Source organism: Lissotriton vulgaris, chromosome 11 (assembly GCF_964263255.1).
Source record: "Lissotriton vulgaris chromosome 11, aLisVul1.2, whole genome shotgun sequence".
NCBI lineage: Eukaryota > Metazoa > Chordata > Amphibia > Caudata > Salamandridae > Lissotriton > Lissotriton vulgaris.
Genome location: NC_141699.1, coordinates 141,468,044 through 141,492,741, shown reverse-complemented (window position 1 = coordinate 141,492,741; position 24,698 = coordinate 141,468,044). Strand labels below are relative to the sequence as shown.

The 24,698-nt window shown below is 50.4% G+C and overlaps 1 protein-coding gene across 2 annotated transcripts in view; it reads left to right on the top strand.

The window, feature by feature from the left end:
* The window catches only part of HIP1R (huntingtin interacting protein 1 related), a 478,743-nt gene that overhangs the window by 383,470 nt on the left and 70,575 nt on the right, over positions 1-24,698 (top strand). For both annotated transcript variants that reach the window (XM_086942942.1, XM_086942943.1), the window contains exons 20-21: positions 13,961-14,047; positions 21,844-21,951. In XM_086942942.1, coding sequence (XP_086799068.1) covers positions 13,961-14,047; positions 21,844-21,951 — 195 coding nt within the window. The remainder of the gene's footprint in view (positions 1-13,960; positions 14,048-21,843; positions 21,952-24,698) is intronic.

Genomic DNA, 24,698 nt, shown 5'->3' with positions numbered 1-24,698 from the left:
CGGACTTGGCCATAATTTTCATGTCCATGTATGAAGATACATTCATCCTCACCGATGCGAACCCTTTCAGATCTCAAATAAACATGTGGATGAGATACATAGATGATATCATTTGTATCTGGTCGGGAACTGAAGATGAAATCACTACTTTCTTCAACTGGCTCAATGGCAGGTCCCCAGATATACAATTCACCATCAAATCTGATAAGAAGTCCATTGACTTTCTGGACCTCACAATCTTTGTGGAGAATGAGACCCTTCACACAACTCTCTTCAGAAAACCGACAGAGAGAAATTCCCTACTTCTGTACTCCAGCCACCACCCGAGGGGCCTCCGTGATAACCTCCCGTTTGGCCAGTTCTTGCGGATTCGCCGCAATTGCAGTAGGAAGGATGACTACATGGAAGAATCAGCGGTACTAATGGGCAGACTACTTGAGCGCGGATACCCCAGACGTCTGATTAAAAAAGCCATGAAAAGAGCATGGTTCAATCCCAGGGAAAGTCTACTACAACCGGGAGATAAATCGGACAACCAGGAGGATCGTCTCATCTGTGTAACAACTTTCTCCACAAAGAGCAATATGGTGAAGAAAACCATCAACAAATATTGGAACCTGATATCTGAGGATCTCAACACCAAGGACCCGCCTCTACATGCCTTCAAAAAGGCAAGGAACATTCGAGATCACGTGGTGCGATCTTTTCTCACTACTCCGGATACACCATCAATTGCCACCATGTGGAATCTCCCCCCCATTCAGGGACACTATCGGTGTGGATCATGCAAAGCCTGCCCAAACACGATTCAGACTAAGACTTTCAACCACAAACAACACCAAGTTCCCCTTAAGTCTCATACGAACTGCAACTCCACCAATGTGGTATATTGTATAATATGCCCATGTGACTTACTATATGTGGGGCAGACACAACAGCGAGCTAAAGTACGTTTCTTACAGCACTGTAGTCGTGTTAGGTGTAAAGTGGTAGGCGCTCCCTTGGTTGAACACTGCAATGCCCACAATCACCCCCCTGAGAGTCTGAAATGGACAGTTTTGGAACAGATCAAACTAGGCCCAAGGGGCGGGAGCATAGAACCGGTCCTAAATGTGAGGGAGATAAAATGGATCCGTTTTTTCGATTCCGTCACCCTGGGCTTGAATGAGTCTGAGAGTAGCTTTGCCCAAATGGCAACACTGTGAGTTTCTATATCCACCTCTGGATTCTCAACTGATTACTCTCCACTTTCTCTATTCATTTTCCAAAGTGAGTCGGATGCCCTATGAACGCTAGACTACCGTGCCTGGCATGTCCGCGCAAGTAGAGGTCCATCCCCGATGGCTTCTGTGAAGTAATAGTCACTATGTATGCATATTACACCTAGTAATCGTTGTACTTACTGCGTACTTGCTTTGCAATGTTGAGCGCCTGACCGCCGTGTACTTGGCAGGTCCGCGACCACTATGTATATGTATGCCTAATGTACTCAATGCGTACTTGCTCTGCAATGTTGAGCGCCTGATCATCGTGTACCTGACAGGTCCGCGACCACTATGAAGAGAAGAGATGTGTTTGTTTAAATATAATGTATGGTGTGACCAGCTACGGCTTAGACACTGAGGGTATATCATATGAATGTGTTTGAGACTAATCCCTTCTCTATCGGACCACTGTGCGCACGACTATTGTGCTGTACAAATTTAGCGCCTGTGTTTTTTCCTGTTTTTTCTTTTTAAAAAAACCTGACATTAATGCCAATCATTTGACATCCATTTTTAGCAAGAAGTGAGGTCAATTGCGCGTTTTTTACCTGACCACAGGCGATAATTATAGCGAGCCCGTTAGAATTTCTGGCAATCCTGCAATGTTCTAATAAGTGTCTGTCCACCCAAACTGTTTGGCTAAACCTATTCACTAACCTGGAAATTATCAGACTTGTTTCACAATCTGAGCAGTTAGTCTTTCCTCATAACGTTTCCCAGTAGACGCTTACCGGTCTCCTAGCAACCGGGTGAGTCTTTTCTCTACGAGGGTAGAATACTAACCCGGTCTCCAAGGCAGCACTTCCTTGTTTGCCTACTGACGCGGAGACGCCGGCTTCAGGCTCGGCTCGGGTTGCACCTCGGGTGAGTTTCATGCAGTGGCCCTTAATCTCGCTTCCTTAAATGAAGTCTGTGCGTGTTTTTCAACACCAATTTACTTTTGGTGTTTTACAGAATCGTGACGAGTGAGGTATTCCGAACCCTTTTTTAGCGCGATGACACGTTAAATTGAAGACGCGCTAAGACGCCCGCCTGGTTGTTAAATTTTGCTTTATCCAGATCGGGTGAGTGCTCGAGCATAAATAACAATGGGCTCTTTTTTTCCCCATATCTGAACTTTTTCCTAAATTCCACCCCAATTTCGATGTTTTTCAGATTGGCATGCCTGACAAGTGATACTATGTTTTTGCCAATATGTTTGGCATGTTGACTTGCACTACCTCACTGCATCTATCAGACAAGGTAGGCCTCCCGCTTATATAATTAACCCGGGTCCCACGTGGACTCGTAATGTTAACCTCACTATGCTTTGCTAATAGCAGCGCATCACATACGCCCACGGGCGTCCGTAATTCCTATCTGTTCTGCTATTAATACAAATCTTCCTCAGTTAAGTCCACCTCCTTTTTAATACCTTAACTTTCCCCTTTTTCTATTTAATCTTTCAGACCCCCTCGGGTCTTGTTATATGATGATGTCGGGACTTGTGAGACCGTTCTTGAAGTAATTTAGCTTTTTTACTTATGTACCTAGGAACCAGCCCCACACTTCCCTCACCCCGCCCCCACGTCCTGATGAAGACCCGCGAGTAAGGATCTACAGTCCTACATCTTTGGGTCGAAACGTAGACCGCCACCCTTTATCAAGAACTCCTAACCCCAGCCTGATAATAATAATCAACACGGGAGTCTCTTTTTCTTGTAAAAGGTCTTGTGACATGCGCCTCTCTTGACCTCTTTCATGTGGATCAATGATAATCATGCTCTTAATGTTGAACTAATGCTTTAGGGATTTGTTTGATTAGTGATGCTTAACTAATTGAAACCTATTCCCTCCCTCACACACCTCCCACCCCCCCCCCCCCCCCTGTGGGTGCACTTAATTCTGTGTACTTTTTCATGATTTGTTTCAAACATTGGATGTGTTCTGGTACAGTGATAATAAAAATACACTTGGTACCATTATCAGTTTTGATTTAATACGAGTATGTGAATGTAATTAATTATCTATGCTCTAGGTCATGTGCGGCAGGCACCTTTTAACATTATTAGCGTTTTAGACATGCGCATCATGGAATCCGGGGCTTGTAGTTTCTCTTTAAAGACAGCGGGCATGTGCTTAAAAAGTAGAGCATGAAAAGTGTTGGCTCAAAAACTAAGCATGACTGAAGGCAACATCTTTAACAGTTGGTCATATACTCCCAGAATCTAATATTTCTATTAGAGTTTGTATATATTTCAGTGATTTGAAGGTACTCCAGGGGTGATCAGATTCTTTATTTTATTTACTTCATCACAATCAGTGTACAACATCTCTTTGAAGAGTTGGTATGCCTTGCTTGCAAGATAGTCCAATGGCTCCATAAGACCATGTCTTGTGGATATTTTAAGTCAGTGGTTCTCGCTCCAATGTGTTCCCCCTTAAGCCTTGCCAAAAGTCCCCTCTCTGGAGCCCAGGTCCTGAAGTCTATTGTTTAAAAACTGTAAATGACATTGTGTCAGTCTTACTGTTTGCACACTAGTAACGTGTTTTCTTAAATGTGACATCGAAGAGGCAGACACCCTCCGACACACACGTCCTAAGTCATAAAAGGCACGGCATAACTGGAGCATTTTAGGGGTCTTACCCAGGTTTGGGCTCAAGGAAGTGGCCCCCTTGTTGTCAGACCGCAGTGCTCGGGTATTGTCAGCATTCTTAAAAATATGCAAACCGAAAGTACACTCTGGTCTTGTATATTTGGGATAGTAATCCCTGAATGCCATGCTTCACCAGTGCTTGTTTTCAGCATTGTGACCGTGTCTTTTTAGGTGGAGCCTCCCTTGAGGACAGGCCCTTTTACTTCTGTTGTTACACGGTATGTCTTATTTAGTCTTTAAGCACTAATTTCTTTAATGTGTTTCTCCTAGTGCAGGCACTACATGTTTTCCTGCAACATTTAGAGCGCCATGCTCGCTTTCACTTTTCGAGCAGCTTGGACAATGGAGGCTGCTTCTTTGAATAGGTCTCGCATTTACAAGAGTTTGAGCTATTGGCATTGTAAATGCCTTTAATTTAATGGTTAATTAGCAAAACCGATAACTAAAAGGCATTGTCATTTATAATGCCAATAGCTTAAACTCTTGCAAATGCGAGACCTATTGTATTGCAAATGCTTGTTTTCTGACCCTTTGGCTCTGTCTCTCCCAATCAACTTAGAGGCAAGAGGCGAAAGTTTATTTACTTTGTTCATACGGCAAAAACACGGACTCCCACGACAAAGCTCTGGATCTGAAAGGCAGGGACCCTGCTCGTGGGGGCGCAGGCTCGCTGGAGGAGGAAGGGGTTGGAGGTAGGGGGAGCCCAGATCTGGATGGCGGTGAATAACTTCCAGTATGTGGTGGGAAAGCAGCCAGAATGTGGATAGGAAGTTAGTTACAGGACTGCTCTTATGTATTTGACTGCATTGCCTCAAATAAGTCTTCATTATTACAAACAGTTTGTTTGTAAATGAGAAACGCTAGTAGGTGGATATTGGAACACTGGCAACAAAAAAGAAAGTACTGCCCTAAAACAGAATGTCATAGTCTTACCATCTCCAAGTTGTTAGAGTCTCAGCCTTGCAGAGATTTCTTTACTGCAACTACATATGGCAGAACTTAGCACATGGTGACACCAGTGCTTGCTACAGACAGCAATAACCTGGCAAAATCACAGTGTAGCCAGCATGGTCTTTTGGTCATCTTCTTATATTATTATAAGTTACCCTGGGACACGTTCAACACTCACCGTGATATGTCCCTTTTGCAGGAAACAAGCACATGCCTACCTACACTTATCTTCACTCCACTCTTTCAGGGTTGCTCAGGGCATTCTGAAATTAACATTATTACACAGGCACAGCTAATTTTACTTGCGATAGTGTTGGACAGGCCACCTGAAGGGCTCGCTCCCTCCCCGCATGACAGAGCCCGGACGCCGGCCCTCCGGGTGCTACCCACAGAAGCAACCCGCACACCGTCCCCTACGGGACTCCTGCTCCCAGACATATCTGTATCATTGGCCCGGGCCACTGTCGGCTCCATTGCCCGGCCCGGCCGCCATCTTGGACACTGCACCACGAGGCCGCGTGGCCTCAGCTCGACCCTAACCCTGGGCCTGGCCAGGCCCGACATCCCGGCACCACCATCCACCCAGGAGGTGAACGGACCACTTGGCAGGTTAATGGGAGAAAGAAGTGTCGATGGCTCTCCCCGCCAGGTGCCGATCGCCCCCAGCCTCCCCGGGCGCTGGCTCCACCCCCCTGCTGGGTGTCTGGACTCCCTCATCCCGGACCTCCCGACCTCCAAGTGCGAGGGTCCGGACATCAAAGGGCGCCAGACCTATAACTGGGGCAGCTCCAGAGCAGGAAGGCAGTTGTATCCTGGAGTCGAGAGACACCGTGAAGAACTCATCCTTGACGGACTGCTGGCGCTGCCGCAGCCCTGCCGTGTGAACTGTCGTCCTGGCGCTGCCGCGGCCCTCTGCAACCTTTATCCTCGTCGGGACCTGCTGGCGCTGCCGCAGCCCTTTGTAACTACCATCTTCGTCGGAACCTGCTGGCGCTGCCGCGGACCGTTGCCACCTACGATCTTCTCGGGACCTGCTGGCGCTGCCGCGGCCCGTCCTCCTAGAACATCAAGCTCGAGGATTGTGAGCTACCCATCATCTCAGCGTAACTACCAGATTGGTAACAAGACTGCCCCGCTACCCTCCTTCCCCAACCAAGAGACTAGAATCGAGGGGACCCCTGAGTCCTGACCTCCTTGTACCATTCTATCGTACTTCAAGATTGCTTATAAAGAACGTTAAACTTTATCCTGGTGTGGTGTCCATCTGTGGGGGGGGGAAGTTACTGGTCTGTACGATCGCTGGAGACGGCTCTCCCCGGAGACCTCTCCCCTTGTCCTCGGCCGACCCTCCAGGTCCCGTCTAACATTGGTGGCCAGCGGCGCGATCCGAATCAACGCGTACGTACAGAGAGTGACTCACCCCACGACTAAACCACAATGACAACCAAAGAGAGCACAGAAAAATTCCAGATGGAGAAATTGGAAGAGTACAGCCATCGTGAGTTAAAACAATTTTGCATCGAACTAGGCATTGCTACCACCGGTCTGAGCACGAAAGACGATTTCAAGCACGTTATCGAGTCTTGGGCGGAAACCGGGGCCGTCAGACCCCCGGACCAAAACATTGCAGCATCAGAGATCAACACCTCTTCTCCCGAAGAACGGAGAACGGGTCTCTCACAGGAAGAGATCCAAGAAAGAGAAAGAAACAGACTACACGAATTAGAGATGGTACGGCTCAAGATGGACGGTGAGCTAAAACTAGCGGAACAAAAACTGAACTTAGAACACCTACGGCTCCGAGAAGAGCGGGAAGAAAAGCAAAGACAAAGAGAACTCGAAGAAAAGAGACTGGCATACGAACACGAGCGCAAACTGGCAGAGATAGAACTACGGAAGCAAAACAAAGACCTGGGGGTGCCCGAGCAACCGCGCACCCCAGGAGCTACAGAACCAAAGGTCCACATCCCCAAAGATGTCGTTCGAGAGTATTTCCGAAACGACGACATACAACAGTGGTTCAAGGCCTACGAGATCGCCATGACCTCCCACCGGATTGATCGAAGTGACTGGGGAGCCGGGCTATGGGGGAGGTTCGTCAATGAAGGCCGCGATGCCCTGTTACAGCTCCCGGACCATCAAATGACGTCCTATGACCACATGAAGGCCGCCCTCCTCACTCGATATGGGCTTACACCCAAAATGTACCGCCAGAGGTTCCGCAACTGCACCCGAATCCGAGGTACAACTTGGGTGGAATATGTGAACTATTTCAGCCGCGCCTTCGAGGGATGGATCAAGGGGAGCCGCGTAACGACCTACGAGCAACTTTTTAACCTCATCGTGTGGGAGCACCTCTCCAACAACTGCTTCGTCGAGCTCAGGCAGCACCTCCTCGACAGTAAATTGACTGATCCACGGCAGCTCGCCGCCGAGGCTGACCGATGGGAGAGCACCCGAGTGTGCCGGGGTGGGCCTAACGAACAGAACAGGAACAGCCAAGGCCATCACCGTCCCCGAGGAGGAGGAGGAGGCCAGGGCCGGGGGAAAGACGCCGTCCCGGCCTCTCCCGCTACCAGCACCCCACCCCCGGCCGGCCGGGGCAACCCCCCGATGCACCCGGGGTTCCGAGCCAGTGTCACTTGTCACCGATGCCAGCGAGTCGGCCACTACGCCAATGATCCGAACTGCCCAAAGAACCAGACTCCAGGGCCCCGCCAGATAGCTGCCGCCGCCCTAGGAGAAGAGCAAGTCTCCGAAGAACATGAAGAATACGAACAGGAACAACCAGAGTGGGAACCGGCCGCCATGGTCCTGGCGTGCCTAGGGGGAAGAGACATGATCCCGCGGGCTCCCCTACCCGCCATCACCAGAAAATACAGTCAGTGGGTGAACATAGATGGGCGCAAGGCTGAAGCCCTACGTGACACGGGGGCCAATGCGACGGCCGTCCGCTGTCACCTGGTGACCCCGGAACAAATCCTGCCGAACGTTCTCTGCCCCGTCCGTTCAGCCGACAATTCTGAGAGCCTGTGTCGGATGGCCTGCGTCCCATTCGAATGGGGAGGAGTATCCGGCATGTTGAAGGTGACGGTCCGCGATGATGCCCCCGTGGACTGTCTCCTGGGGAACGATCTCGAGAGTTCCCCGTGGGCCGCCGTGGAAAGAAGAGAGCACCTGGGGATGTTGGGCCTCCCGGACTGGGCGTGCGTAACCACCCGGTCCATGGCCGCCCGCGCCATCCCCCGACCTGAAGAACCTGAATGGCCAGCACCTCCTCCCCCGATCACTCCAGTGGGGGACGCCGACCATACCGACCCCCCGGAACTAACCCAAGAAAGGCTCGCTCAGCCCCCGGACCTTCCAGACCTGGCTCAGTGGCGTCAAGAAGGGGGACCCACCCAGGAACAATTCCGTCAAGAGCAAAAGACCTGTCCCTCCCTCGAGGGACTACGACAGCAAGCCCTCGCCCAGAGCGCGGGAAATACCGCCGGGGCCCACTGGATCTATTGGGACAATGACCTATTGTATAGCGAACAAAGAATCGCGGAGTTGGGGGCCAGTCGAGTGTTGGTGGTGCCCCTACGCTTTAGAGACTTCCTGTTGAATTTGGCCCACGATGTCCCCCTGGCTGGACACTCGGGACAGGACAAAACCTACAACCGCCTAGTGACCCACTTTTACTGGCCAAAAATGAGAAATGACGTCCTCAACCACTGCCGGTCCTGCCCCACTTGCCAGGCCAGCGGGAAGAGCGGCCGCAAACTCAAGGCACCCCTGCAACCATTCCCGGTCGTTACCACCCCGTTCGAAAAGGTGGGAATAGACATTGTGGGGCCCCTGGACCCCCGAACAGCACAAGGGCATCAATTCATCCTGGTACTGGTGGACCACCCCACCCGCTATCCCGAGGCTGTTCCCCTTCGAACTGTAACAGCACCGGTGGTCGGCCGAGCCTTAATGGGGATCTTCTCCCGGGTGGGCTTCCCCCGGGAAGTCGTCGGCGACAGGGGCACAAACTTTATTTCAAAATATATGAAATCCCTCTGGCAGCAGTGCGGGGTCACCTACCGATTCACAACCCCCTATCACCCTCAAGGAAACGGACTGGTTGAGCGGTTCAACCGCACCCTCAAGGGAATGATTATGGGGTTGGAAGAGCCCCTATGCCGCCAGTGGGATGTGCTACTTCCGTGCCTCCTCTTCGCCTACCGAGAAGTCCCCCAGAAGTCCCTCGGCTTCAGCCCCTTCGAACTCTTGTACGTACACCCTGTTCGAGGGCCCCTCAGCCTAGTCAAAGAAGGTTGGGGGATGGCCCCCCTGAAAACCCCTCCAGACGTTTACATGTACCTCCTGACCCTACGCAATCAGACCAGACGATTCAGAGAGATAGCCAAAGCTAATCTTGAGGCCAGTCAGGAGGACATGAAGAAATGGTACGATCAGAATGCCTCCTCCATAGAGTTCGAACCTGGCCAGCAAGTATGGGTGATGTCCCCAACCGAACCTTGTGCCTTGCAGGACAAGTGGACAGGGCCCTTCAAGGTAGTCGAGCGCAAGAGCCCCGTCACCTATCTCATCGACATGGATTCTCCCCGGAACCCCCTCCGGGTCCTCCACGCCAACAGACTCAAACCCCACTTCATGCGCTCGGAGCTCAGCCTCCTGATGGCTACAGACAGTGGAGCGGAAGAAGACTCCGAGCCCCTCCCTGACCTACTGAGGACCCGGGAAAAAGATGGTTCAGTAGACGGGGTCCGACTCTCAGATGCCCTAACCCCATAGCAGCGCCAAGACTGTCGGGGCCTCCTGCTGCAATTTGCGACCCTATTTTCCCTCACCCCAGGAGTCACCCCCTGGTGCTTGCACGACGTGGACACTGGGGACAGTCCCCCTATCAGACACCGGGCGTACCGCGTACCGGATCGGGTACGGGCCTGCATCCAAGAAGAAGTGTCAAAAATGCTCGCCCTCGGAGTCATCGAGCCCTCGGACAGCCCCTGGGCCAGCCCAGTCGTACTGGTCCCCAAAGCTGCTGCCCCAGGCACCACCCCTGAGCTCCGATTCTGCGTCGACTATCGGGGTCTGAACGCTGTCACCCGAACCGACGCTCACCCCATTCCCCGAGCAGATGAACTGATCGACCGCATGGCGGCTGCCCGCTACCTCAGCATCTTCGACCTAACAGCGGGCTACTGGCAGATCGGCCTCACCCCCAGGGCCCAAGAACGATCCGCTTTCTCCACCCCGGATGGCCACTACCATTTCAAAGTGATGCCATTCGGCATGAAAAACGCTCCAGCCACTTTTCAACGACTGGTGAACCAGGTATTGGTGGGCCTCGAAGAGTTCAGCGCCGCCTACCTGGACGATATTGCTGTGTACAGCCGCCACTGGTCAGACCACCTCCGCCACCTCCGAGAGGTCCTGCAGGCCCTCCAACAGGCCGGCCTCACAATCAAGGCCAGCAAGTGCCAAATTGGCCAAGGGTCCGTGACCTACCTCGGACACCAAGTGGGAAGCGGTCTGGTGGCCCCCTTCAGCTCAAGATCGCTGCCATCCAGTCCTGGCAGCCTCCCGTAACGCAAACCGAGGTCCGAGCCTTCTTGGGGCTCACCGGATACTACTGGCGGTTTGTGAAGGACTATGGCAGTATTGTGGGGCCCCTCACAGAGCTCACATCCAAGAAACACCCCAACATGGTCAACTGGACTCCAGACTGTCAAGCGGCCTTCGAGAAACTGAAGGCCGCCATGTGCACCGCCCCTGTGCTCCAGGCTCCCGACTACAGCCGGGAATTCATCGTCCAGACTGAAGCCTCCGACCATGGCATCGGGGCCGTCCTCTCCCAGCTGAACCCCGAGGGAGTGGACCAACCAGTGGCCTTCATCAGCAGACGCCTACTGGCCCGAGAACAGCGCTGGAGCACCATCGAGCGGGAGGCCTTCGCAGTAGTGTGGGCCCTCAAGAAGCTCCGGCCCTACCTCTTCGGTACCCACTTTCGGGTACAAACAGATCATCGCCCCCTGCAATGGCTACTGCAGATGCGGGGGGAAAATCCCAAACTATTGCGCTGGTCCATCTCCCTGCAGGGGATGGACTTCACTGTGGAGCACCGACCTGGCCAGGATCACGACAACGCGGATGGCCTGTCACGCTTTTTCCGCCTCGACGAGGAGAGTCCCCAAGAGGATGGGTGACTCTCCCCGCCTTCAGCTGGGGGGGACGCATGTTGGACAGGCCACCTGAAGGGCTCGCTCCCTCCCCGCATGACAGAGCCCGGACGCCGGCCCTCCAGGTGCTACCCACAGAAGCAACCCGCACACCGTCCCCTACGGGACTCCTGCTCCCGGACATATCTGTATCATTGGCCCGGGCCACTGTCGGCTCCATTGCCCGGCCCGGCCGCCATCTTGGACACTGCACCACGAGGCCGCGTGGCCTCAGCTCGACCCTAACCTTGGGCCTGGCCAGGCCCCGACATCCCGGCACCACCATCCACCCAGGAGGTGAACGGACCACTTGGCAGGTTAATGGGAGAAAGAAGTGTCGATGGCTCTCCCCCGCCAGGTGCCGATCGCCCCCAGCCTCCCCGGGCGCTGGCTCCACCCCCCTGCTGGGTGTCTGGACTCCCTCATCCCGGACCTCCCGACCTCCAAGTGCGAGGGTCCGGACATCAAAGGGCGCCAGACCTATAACTGGGGCAGCTCCAGAGCAGGAAGGCAGTTGTATCCTGGAGTCGAGAGACACCGTGAAGAACTCATCCTTGACGGACTGCTGGTGCTGCCGCAGCCCTGCCTTGTGAACTGTCGTCCTGCCGCTGGCGCTGCCGCGGCCCTCTGCAACCTTCATCCTCGTCGGGACCTGCTGGCGCTGCCGCGGCCCTTTGTAACCACCATCTTCGTTGGGACCTGCTGGCGCTGCCGCGGACCGTTGCCACCTACGATCTTCTCGGGACCTGCTGGCGCTGCCGCAGCCCGTCCTCCTAGAACATTAAGCTCGAGGAGTGTGAGCTAACCATCATCTCAGCGTAACTACCAGATTGGTAACAAGACTGCCCCGCTACCCTCCTTCCCCAACCAAGAGACTAGAATCGAGGGGACCCCTGAGTCCTGACCTCCTTGTACCATTCTACCGTATTTCAAGATTGCTTATAAAGAACGTTAAACTTTATCCTGGTGTGGTGTCCATCTGTTGGGGGTGGGGGGGGGGGAGTTACTGGTCTGTACGATCGCTGGAGACGGCTCTCCCCGGAGACCTCTCCCCTTGTCCTCGGCCGACCCTCCAGGTCCCGTCTAACAGATAGTGTCACTAAAAGTGCCACATATTAGTCAATGAAATGTCACACATAAGCAGACTTTAGCCATTGAAATATCACACATAAGTAAACTGGAAACTTGGCATCTATGCATCCTGTACTGATTGCCACAACAAAACTTTTCAGTAAATCAGATCTCTGGGATCCAGGAATCTGCAAATTTCCCCTGTCCCGCACTATTTTTTATTAAAATATTTTTAAAACTACTTACCGAATTTCCATCGAACTATGGAAGGGCATTGGTCTGAGTCAGTTCGACCAGGAACGGTTATATGGTCTGTCAGTGTTTTGTGTTTTCAAAGGAGTATAGTGTTCCAGGACTCTACATAGACTATTTCCATATTTTGTGGTCAGCGCAAGAGTGGAACCTGAATAGCTGCCTGCTCGCCTGTGGACCTCTGTCATTGCTGTTAAGACAAGGTTTCTGTAACCTAGACATGCTCTGAGGTATGTGTGGTGGTCACTGCTTGATGAGTGTCTCCCTCTTCTCTAAAGAGGACCTTTAAACATGTGACCACATTTATCAAGGAATAGTAGTTTATGCGAGCCCAAGCAGTCATCTGCTATATCGACTCAACCCAAGAGTGAATCGATGCAGTTATCTTTAACCTGGACTCCTGAGGATGCTCAGAAAGATACTAGAATTCATCCCGGAGCATCTTAGGAAAACCGTCAACAGTCTTTGATAGTCTCCCCTCTGAACTATGGGAACTCTCTATATTTGGGCTCCCCCGAGTTTGTGATGAAGAGGCTCAAGACTGTGCAGAATGAGGCGGCCAGGCTCCTGCTGAAACTCCATAGACCAGCGCCAGTGAGAGAATCCTTGAAATTACTCCACTGGCTTCCAATAGCGTCAAGGGTAAAATTTAAAGCCCTCTGTTTAGCTTACAGGGCAGTAAATAACAAAGGCCCACCCAAACTTAAATCCCTGATCTTGGTCTATGCCTCCTCGAGGTCTCTAAGGTCATCTCACTCACACCTCCTCAGCACTACTAGAATTAAAAAATCCAGATGGGGAGGCAGATCTCTCTCCCACTTGGAGACAAAACTGTGGAATGCTCTCCCGCTGAACCTCATAGGGCAGCAAAATGAATTAATTTTCAGGAAAAAGCTGAATACCTGGTTATTCGCTTCTAGTCATTAAGGGGCCTTTTGTCTTTCATCACAGCTCTTATCGTCAGCGCGGGGAAGCCTCCGGGTAGCCATGCGCTATATAAATCACTTTCAATTTCAATTGATGAAATGCTGTGCATACGTTTTTAGATGCTTATGAACATAGCGCCTCTTTCTTCCCACTTTGTTTGAGACAGTGATTAGTTAATTGTAATTGTGCTTTTAATGAAAGTGCCTGAAGTAGAACAAGTGTGCATACAATGCATACTACACAGTTGTCGCTGGTACTCATTTTGTCGTACACAGCATGGAGTACTGACTGAAACCTGCCTGGACTTGCACTTGTAGGTCTCAGCAGTGAGTTTCTTACTCACTCATCTTACTTACTGGCTTTGCTTGCTAAGCAATCTCACCACTAAAGGATTTAATTTCTCTAACAGGTTTGTATCCAAAGTACTGTAACTATTTTATGAGCTAATGTAAGCCTTTTATATTTGTGGTGCTGGAAATCTTTACCACATGGATTATTTTTTTTATTTTTTTCAAGTAGTGCATGAAGGATTTTTGGTTAATGTTTTGAGTGAAACCTCAGCCTCCTAATCTAGTTTAATACAGGGCATCATAAAAAAGTGAACAATTTCCGGTCCTCACTATGACTGACATTTTGGATCCTTCAGATTACCTCATCAGCAGAGCGGAGAGTGCCCTGGATTCTGTCAACGCCTTAGAGAAAGGTCACGCCGGCTATGTCAAGAACATGACCGGTAAGTGGCATCAGCAATCAGTGTTGAATTGTTTAGATGGGAAAATGATTTATACAGTAAGGGAGACATGCACTGTGAGGGATACTGAAGCAAACGTGTCATACACTGATAGGATGTTAATTGGCATTATTAATATTATTTCTCTCATAAAAAAAGTCAGTCTTCTGTTTATTCTGCTTGTCCCCTTTGCTTCTTTTCTGGATCTAATCACAAGATATTGAAGTAATGAGTATTTGGTTATGCTTGTTGACATTATTATAGAAAAGTGGACACCTTGAACCTTACTCAAAGTTTAAATCTTCTTGTGGCTTTGTGGTCCTGGATCTCCCACGAAAGTTGCATGGTACCAGAAACGCTGCAGTGCGATAGAATGTTATAAGCCATGTGTGCTGTGTGCATAGAACACGCTTCGTCTTCGTACCAGGGATTAGAAGTTCTTATGGGGTTGGTTGGCATTGCATTGTCTCCAGGAGATTGTTCCTCTGATGTGCAGCTGGCAATACAAGTCAGCGCCACCCTTAGTAAATTGCTGCAATGGCTAATGTGAGGATCTATTGGATAACTATCATAATAGACAAGAGGGGAGTGGGCTTCGACATTAGATGTCCCAGAAGTTGTTCAAACACTGCGGTCAGAGATGTACGTTCATGATTTGCCAAGGAAGTATGCTGGTTTTTCATTGCTTCCTGGTGCAAAGCATTCCTCTCCGCTCTGGACTGCCTGAAATGTCACTCTCCACTTGACTGGGAGGTCAACAACCAAATTCATGCTGCCACACAGACGAGAGGTGAATTAGTCCCTTAAGAGGATCACTTTTGAATAGATACGCTTTATTTGGTCGGTGACCACGGTCTCTATAACATTATCGGAGACCTTGTAGGATTTTGAGTCCCATTCCATTCTGCTAACTGTGATGCAGTGAGTAGGGATGGGGTGCAGGGGAGCTGTACCTGGTTTCACCTTGAAAGGTTATTTATCTGTTGGTTGCTAGGCCTGTGCCATCTCTAAACATAGCCCAGCACCTAAGTTAAGATGTTGTACAAAATATTTTTTAAAGGATTTTTTTTTAACACTTTCCAGATGTAACCCTTTGTGCTAAGTTCCTGCTGCCTTCCATAAACCCATATAGCACAGTTGTACATGGAATGTCACAGTAACATGTAATGATGTTTAGTTTCTTAATATTGGGCCATGATTGACTCATTCACTTGACTGGCCTCCTCAGAGCTGGTAATCCAGCGACACCCTTGACAGTAAAGATTAGAATCTGGTAGTTCAACCTTTGGAAAATCTTATTGCGGATGGATACTTCTAACTGCAGATTGTTCCCCCTGTAAATATCCCCAAACACCAGACTGGATCGCGAACTAGTAGGTGGTGTTTTGTGACCCCGTGTCAATTCTGTTCCAATTCGGAAGTGATGAGTGGAGCCAATACAGGCACCACCCATGCACACTAACGTCATTTAATTTCAATCCACGCTTTCAGATGCAGATCCGGGGCTCTGTTCCACCTTTCTTCCCTTGTGAAGAGATTCTTCTTCAAATCTTCCAGTGTAGAAGGGAGCATGTCCCCCCCCCTCCACCCCCCCCCCAAAAAACAACAGGGTTTATGCCTTGTAGGTCTGTCACAAACAAGCGTCTGCGACGGATCCTCACAAGTTGTGCTTCTTGTGCTTGGGTTCGAAGCATGACTCCAAGGCCTGCAAAAACTGCGCCCAGATTAACCAAAGGCCACTCAAGAACACACAGCTGTTTGTGGCGAAGCAACAGAAAGCTCCACACCAGTTCCGCTCTAGATCAAAGACTGGAGCATGGACCTGCTCCCAAAGTCGTTCCCGTGCCTCTAGGTTTCACTCCCTTTCCACTGAAGAGTCGATGAATCATTGATCCCAATGCACCCTGAGTTCCCGGGTTCATCAGCGAAGTTGCAGCCTTTGGAGAGACTATGCTGCAAGCTTCTGCTCCCTCTTGCCAGCCTTCAGTCCCCAGTGATCCGCTGGGACCTCCAGTTGAGTTACCACCAATGAGTTTGCCCTCAGCGTCGTCTGAGTCCCTTGAATCGGCTTAGGGTTCCCTACTGGCATCAGTGCCAGTTTCGGGCCCAGCACCAAAATCCACACTGGCCCCTTGAATGTTGACACCAGCACGGAGTCCATCTGCACCAAAAATGGAACTGCAACCCTTCGTGGTATCAGACTCCTAGCTGATTTTGTCTCAACCAAGACCACATCTAGAGCCATCAGACTTGGACACTCTTCCTTTAACATGCAGTCATACACAGACACTACATCAGCCTTTTAGATCAAACTTTGACCAGAGCTAGCCGTATGGGGACAGCAAAGATGGGGGGAAAGGTTTACCTCACCCTATGATGAAGGCAATTGGTACATGGACTTGCAGGACATATTACCTAATACTGGATTGGTTTTCCCCTGGACCAACGACAGAAGAAAGTACGTATTTCGCAACTGTGAGTAAGGAGGGCAGCTTTGGTCCTTGACTTTCTCCTTTCTACTGTGGAGGTAAAATAAAATTACTGACATTGGTGCATTCCAGGCTGCAGGACCTATCTAACCTCTATTGCCTTTCACTGAGGCCCTCACTTGACACTATTGGGCACTTGGGCTAAACCATTCTCTGGCCTCCCCTGTCAACAAGTCGCTCGTCGCTATATACGTGCCCCATGTGACCCGGATTCTAAACTCTGCACCCAACCCCTGAAAGTTTGGTATTCAGATGTCCATCAGCAGAGTGAAGCCTAACTCCTTTCCGACCACCCCCTCCCCACAGGGAACCAAAACATGTGGATATGTTTGAGAAGCGAATGTTATCATTGGCCAGCCTTGCCTTGAGGTCAGCCAGTACAAGCTGTTTAATTGGACACTACACCCATGCACTTTGGGACATAGTCTGTGAGATCTTGACTGTGGCCCACTACGACTTAAGTGCTTCATTTCTCTAAACCATTCAAGATGATTGGCATGCATCCAGATTGGTCATCCGCTCTGGCCTAGACTCCAAGCACCATACATGGATGAGATCCTTAGGCTTATCCGGGGAAATCCAGGCATCCTTAATGGAAATGCCTTTCAAGGGCTTCTGCCTATTTGTTGAAAAGGCTAACAAAGGTACCCTCTTTGATCCTTACAGCATCTGACCTGCAACGCATTGCAATTTAGGTTTAGGAATATACCAGGTATATTCTTTCTATGTCGGGTCATGGGTCCAACAAACAGCAACCTGGCCAACAAAGGCAGCATACATCCCATTCCAAACTGAATACGCCCTACCATCCCATTTTGACCCATTAAATCTGCCACCTACACCAGAGCACCTTTCAGAGGACTAACTGTCCGTCTTATGCAGGATTTGCTGGCTCTTCTGGCCAAAGAAGCAGTCGACTGGATACTGTCCTTGGATGTGAGGACTGGGTGTTGTTCTTGCTGCTTCATTGTGCCAAAGAAGGACAGAGGCCTCTCCCTATCCTAGCTCTGTGCCTTAATGAACAAAGAAAAATTCAAGATGCTTAGCCTGGCTCAGGTTCTATCTATCCTGGAGACTGGATGGTAGGCTTGTACCTGCAGGACAGTTTTCACATCCCCATTCTGAAGGCACGCAGATGCTACCTACAGCCAAGGAGGGCCACAAGCACTTTCAGCCCTCACCAGTGCTCCTCAAATGTTCAGCGGTGACAGAAGTGGTTGCAGCCCATTTGATGAGGTAGGTGTGCAAGTCATCCCACTAAATAGACAACACTGGTTGTTGAAAACCGCTGTTAGACCTATCATTTAAGACTGGGATAGTGCTTAGAGACTGGAAGCAGGCGGTGGTTCTACCCTTGAGGAAGAAATCAAACATCAGTTTCGAAAAATTAGAGAACCTGCGACCTATCTCCCTTCTGCCCTATCTGGCTAAAGTGGCAGAAAAAGCTATTAATGTACAACTGATGGATTTCGTGGAGGAGGCTGTCCTCCTGCATGACACTCAGTTTGGCTTCCGTCCCCGCCACTCTACTGAATCGGCGCTCCTGATGGCAGTGGAGACCCTACGCCAGGGGGTGGATGAAGGGCAGACCATGGCCCTCATCCTACTGGGCCTAAGTGCGGCATTCAACACTGTAGCACATACCACCTTGCTACAGTGTCTGAATAATGGTGGAATATCAGGCACTGCACTTAGATGGCTCCAGTCCTTCCTGACGGGAAGAGGCTTCCAGGTCCGCCAGGGTGATTGCTATTCTGGGGAGATCTGCTTGGGACAGGGTGTGCCCCAGGGCTCGTCACTGAGCCCCACCCTGTTCAATGTGTATGACTCCCCAGTGGCTTCTATAGTGCAGGGTCATGGCCTGGACATGGTATCCTACGCCGACGACACGCAGCTGGCTATCTCCCTATCGCACGCACCCGGTCTTGCGGTTAACCAATTCAGAACCTGTATGCAGGAGTTGGCAACCTGGATGTCCACCAATTGCCTCAAATTGAATGGCAATAAGTTCGAGGTGCTCGTGGTGGGGGGGAGCCCTTCTGTGTGGTCGTCTGCGTGGTGGCCATCGTCCCTGGGCGAGGCTCCTACACCTTGTCTGGAAGCCAAGAATCTTTGAGTCTGGCTTGATGCTGATTTGTCCTTTGGACCTCAGATAGGCCGGGTGTTGGGTATCTGTTTCAGCGTCCTAAAAAGTTTGCGGAAGGTTTTAGATCTTCTTCCCATGTCTGCTCGCAGGATGCTGGTGCATGCCCTCGTTCCATCGCGCCTGGATTACGGCAACCTTCTGTATCTAGGAGCAACCAGTAACGTATTAAATCGTCTCCAGGTGCTGCAGAACGCGGCAGCCCGCCTTACTCTGAAGCTTCCTAAAAGATCGGCCTCCAAAGTAGCCCTACAGACTCTTCACTGGCTCCCAGTGAAGAGCAGAATCGAGTTTAAGGCCCTTTGCACCTGCCACCGTATCCTCAACTGGAGGGCACCAGCACCACTCCAGAGTCTGGTTTCCAGATATGAACATATGCGAGCACTGCGTTCCTCCCATGGTGGCCTGTTAAAGGTCCCGAGGATAAGAAAGGCTCGCATGGGAGGTAGATCATTTCGCTACTTGGTGGCGAAGGGCTGGAACGCTTTACCCTTGGATCTTCGCCTAGAAGTGTCTGAAGCCGACTTCAGGAAGAAGCTAAAAACACATCTCTACAAACAATAACTCTACCTGACTCTGCGGCCTGCCTGTATGAGTTTTTCTGTCCTAGCGCAGGGACACGCCAGCTGAGCGTAACCGCGCGCTTTATAAAACTCCCTTATTATTATTATGGTTGTTGAAAACCGGTTTGCCACAGGTAGTCTCATTCCAGCTCAAGATGACCATGAACTTCTTGACATGAGTGAGGTTCTCAATCAACCTGACTATGCCAAACTGACTGCTTCCCAGAGTTTCCCCTTCCTCAAAACCATCCTAAATATGTGCGCTTTTGAGTTTGTCCTCCTGGCTAGTGAGTCTAGGAAATTCTGAGTATGATCACAATGTTTTAGCCTCTGTCTTTGGTCTCAGTGAGGATGGTTCAAAGGCTTCTTGGCCTATTATCCTCCTCCTTGTCGACCATGCCAGAAGGCACATGCAAGCTTTGCAGTGGGACCTGTGAAGTCTCAAGCCCAGCACCAGTGGAACCTGTCAGATTCTAAAAAATCTGCAGTGGTGGCTACTCAACTGCAGTCAGATCAGTGGATGATCCTGCTCCCTGCCGCACCTAGAGTTTTCGGTGGTGACTGACGTGCACTACTGGGTTGAGGAGGTCATCTGGGAGAGGTGGAGATAAGCGGACGCTGGCCTCCAGTGGAGACCTGCCTCTGCATCAAGTTGCAGGCGATATGTTTGGCTGAAAGGCCTATATGCCAATGACCAAGGGGAGTCTGATGCAGGTTCTCATGTACAACATCACTGCCTTGTGGTACTGCAACAACTAGGGCATGCGGGGTCCTGGGCCCTGTGCCAAGATGACTTGCTCCTTTGGAGCTGGCTGACTTGTCAGCAGACCTCTCTTCTACACCAGCTGGCAGGATCTTTAAATGCCAGGGCAGACCAATTCAGCGGGTGGCGCCTAGCAGATCGCTACTGGCAGTTACAGCCAGAAGTGGCACAGGGCATCTTTCAACAATGGAAAGAACCTTGGCTCAATCTTTTCGCCAACTTCAACCAATTTCAGCAATTGTGTACGCAGGAGTTTGCAAGAAGGATATGTCTCTGACAAATTCCTGTGTGCCTTCCTGAAGCTTCTCTCCTGCTAGAGTTATGAAGATCAGGAATGGCTGCGCTCAAGTCATCCTGGTAACTCTGAATTAGGCCTGGAGAGCATGGTACCCAGAACGTCTGGGTTGAGCATCTTTCTCCGATTAGGCTGCCTTTTCAGGAGGACTTTCTGCATGCATGAAGATTCAGCAGCGACAATTGATCTGCTTTGATCTTCCTCCTGAGCTGGTTGATGTTGTCCTGGCAGCCAGGACTTCTTCCACAAAATGTGTGTATGCAGGGTATTTGCATAGGTTTGTAGCTTGATGTGATGCCTGCTGTTTGGACATGTTGCAGGCCAAGCTATCAAATGTGTTGTTGTTTGCTTTGTTCTTGGTCCAGCAAGGTCTTGATCTGGGCACAGTTAAGAATGATGTCTGATCTCTCTTCCATTTACGTTTGCTGAACCAAAGTCTTTATTCTAAACACTGGTTGTGATGCGTTTCCTAAAACGTTTACAACTATTATTTCCACTTGAGTCCTTTGTGATGCCATAGTGCGACTTAGATCTTGTTTTCGCTTTTCTAATGTGTACCCCTTTTGACCAGTGGACAGGTTCTCATTGTGCCTGCTCACCTTAAAAACGGTTTGCAATAACATCAGCATGCTGAGGGAGTGAACTTAAGGCCCTTTCAGTCCATCTTCCCTTCACCACTCTTTTTCCAGACAAATTGGTGTTAAGAAATCAGGCTTCCTTCTACTGAAGGTTGTGACAACTTTTCATGTTGAAATCATCACCCTTGTGACTTTCTTTGTTCCGGCCTCATCCCTCGAAAGTTGGCTAGAGGCTCCATCACTGAACCTCAGGAGAGAGATCCGCTTTTACATCGATTGAACAAAGGAACTATGGGAGGGCAATCAGCTCATTTTGGGGATTGTCTGGGGCGAAGAAGGGCAAGACAGTGCAGAAATGAACTCTCTATCTTTAAGCAAAGATAATTTTCAAAATCCCAACGATCATAAGAATATTGGCCATGAACGTTTTTCTAAACAGATTGGATGTGTTGCAGAAATTCCTAATTTGGAGAAGTGCAGTCTGACCAGTATTTATTAGGACTCCGGAGTAAGAGTAACTTTCTGAGAAGTTGCCCTTAGTTTCATGAGCAAGAAGTGTACTCAACGGTATCTGTCCACAAAAGCATTTGTCGTTTTTTTTGGCCATGTCCCAAAATGAGGTTCAGAATGTATTTTATGTGATCCGGAGACTGTAAAGAGAAACGCTCCTTAGGGTTTGCTTAAAAATGAATGCACAAATATGGAAATAATTTGTTAAAAACATTTTTGTCTGGTGGATCCAAATAATGGTTACCAGTGAAAATCTGGTGTCTTTGTTCTGCAGGAGCCATTTTACATGTAAAATGCCATATTACTATTTGTGTCGTGATCCACGGGAGGTACTGGTCCGGCTTGGGGTTTGTGACATCACGTTGCTCTTGGTGTACTGAGTGAGCCAGATCTTATGTTTTGCTTTTGTTGCTCTTGTTGTTGGAATGTTTTAATTCTCTTTTTTTCACATGTTGAAGATGCTACTGGTCTGGTAGCGGCTCTTGCGCAGTTCTCCCACTTGACGGCTGACACCATCGTTAACGGCAGCGCCACGTCACATATGGCTCCAACGGACCACGCTGACAGTAAGTCTTCATTGTGTCACCCTTGCATGTCCTTACCCCTGTACCATCCTTCAGTTCAGTCATCACATGGTGTCCTTTTCTTTCCATTGTGTCTTGTGCTGTGATCAAAGCAACGGCGTGAATTACGTCTAGCGATCAGTGTTACTTTCGCACTCCTGGGCATAGGGACATGACCCTTCAGGTCAAAGGTGAAAGATGCATTTGAAACTGGGTCTATGCATTGAAACATAGCAGCACTTTGGAAACAGAAAGGATCTTTCATCCATCTTGCCGTGAAAACTTTTCAGTTTTAGTTGATGACCACTCCAACCAGAATTTTATCAAAATGCTTGCTATAATTAAAAAGGCTTTACCAATTAGTTAATTTTGTTTAAACATAAAAATCAATAAAACCATGAATATAAAGAAGAAAAATAAAGCAGAGAAGAAACAATTTCCCGAAAACCTACGTCCACCGTACCAATTTTTGCAGTCCGAATAGGTTTCTCAGTCTGCCTAAAATATTTGTTTTGAAGATCCATTCAGCCAAATTAGCTTTAATTCCAATTTTAGACGATCAATAACCTGAGCCAGACTACTTGTAGATTTGGACAATGCCAATAATAGCAATCACAATCACTACCATTGGATGTTAAACAGATGCCAGAGTTGCATGGCAGCATTACACTTTATACTTGAGCAATAGTATTATCCATTTTAAGAATTACCCAATTGGAAGAAATGAAGATTGATTGGTTTTAGGTTAAAAATAGCCTAAAACAGGGAGGAGCCTAGTGGGCAACCAAGATGGTCGCATAGGGGTTCAGCTCTGTCGACCTCCCCTCCCAGCCATAACATCCTGCATTCAATTTTGGGCCTGAGCCCGGCTCCCAGGCTTGGGAGACGAAGCGACGCCCCTCGCTGTTGCTCCGGGCCGTCTCCGTGGCCCGACGGCGACGCTTCATCGTCCGGCGAAGTGTGGCCTAATAGGCTGCTGAAGCCGAATCTTGCGTAGAGGTGGTGGCCGCCTCTGAGTTGATAAACAACCGGGACTCGGGACCGGAAGTCACCGGTCCGGCCCAGTAATCAGCCCAGTGCTCCTGCGATGTCTGACAGGCCCGCCGTGAGTGAGGGAGAGGAGGGGCGGAGCTGGAAGATTCCGGGCGCCGGATGTCGCGCCTGCCCGGCCCCGTGGCTTCAGGAGTGGTGCCACCTGGGGTGGTGTGGGGTGCCTTGTTGCACTGAGGCGGTGGATCTGAGGCAGAGGACTGAGCAGGCCGACCACGTGGTCTGGCAGGGCCGGCTGTGGAGAGACTCCTTTGCCTGTCTTGAGCCTCCAGCTACCAAGTGAGCCAGAACTGGGTGCGGGTGGTGTGAGAGGAGTGCCATCATCCGTACTGCGTGGGATGCCTTGCCCTGCTTTGATGCGCTTTGTGGGCGCTTAAGGGGTCATTGTGGAGCATACCTACATGTGGAGCCGCAATATGGGTGAAGCTTTTGAAGGACGCACCCATCCTCCTTGTTGACTCTTGGGCCTGGGCGGTTTGTCCAGAGGCGGTGGACCCGCGCCGCGGTGCGGCCAACTCCCATCTGGGTCAGCTGTGCCTTGCGGCCAGAGGTGTGGCTCGGGTAGTGGCGTGGAAACTAGCAACTAGTCATCTGTTTTCCCGTGTGCGTGGGCAATTGGTGGCTGTGGAGACTGCCCGGCCTACCTACTGACCCGGTGGCCACGAATGGGCTAGCGGAGGCCCCTGGGGGAGCGGGATCGAGGCGGCCGAAGTTGGTGTGTGCCAGGGACGTGCAGACGTTCTGTGACCCTGGCCCTAAGTGAGGCCCCCGGTTTTGTGTCCAGTACTGACAAATAAGGAAGCAATATGGCGACTAAGACCGACACGGATAGATCCCAGCCCAGGTCCTCCAAGGGGTCCAGAAACATCCAAACCAACAAGTTGGCTCGATATATCATGCCCAAAGGGTCTCCAGTGGAATTGAAGAAGACCCAGTGGGGGGGGGGGGATGCAACACTCACTCCCTCTGAGCCAATATTGACGGACCTCATGGCAGCCATAAACGGAGTTCAGGCGTCCCTGGGCCAAAAGATGGAGGCCCTGGATAACAAGCTCGACACGGTCACGATTGAGGTGGGGCTGATACAGGCGGATCTCACAAAGGCCAGTGAGAAAGTGAAAACACTGCAAATCAAGACTGCCAGCCTGATCGATGATGTGACATCGCTGCAACAAGAGGTGCAAGACCTTAAGGCCTCGATAGTCCTTATGGACCGCAACCTGGATGAATAAGAGGTAAGGCCAGGCGGAACAACGTTCGCATTCTTGGGGTACCCAAGAAATCGGAGGGCCAAACACCGGATTTGTTCGTTGAAGACATTGTCCTCAACCACCTTAAGCCTAAAGGACTAAGCAACTTCTTCACGGTTGAGCGTGCACACAGGGTGCCGCCCTATGATTGCGATGGTCCTGAATTTCTGTGACAGGGATGCGATCTTACAGGCGGCACGAGCAGGGACCCCTCTGAGGTATGAAAACGCAACCCTCTCCTTTTTTCCAGAATTCACTCAAATGGTACAGAAGCAGCGGCAGAGCTTCTTGTCGGTGAAGAAGAAATTGAGAGACAAGGGGCTAAAATATGCTATGATGTTTCTGGCCCGCCTCCGGGTGGAACTTAACGGGAAGACCCTGAGGTGGCGTCGGACTGGTTGGAGGGTGTGCACTTGACCGAGGCGGAGAGTCGGGATCGAGGTGAAGCAG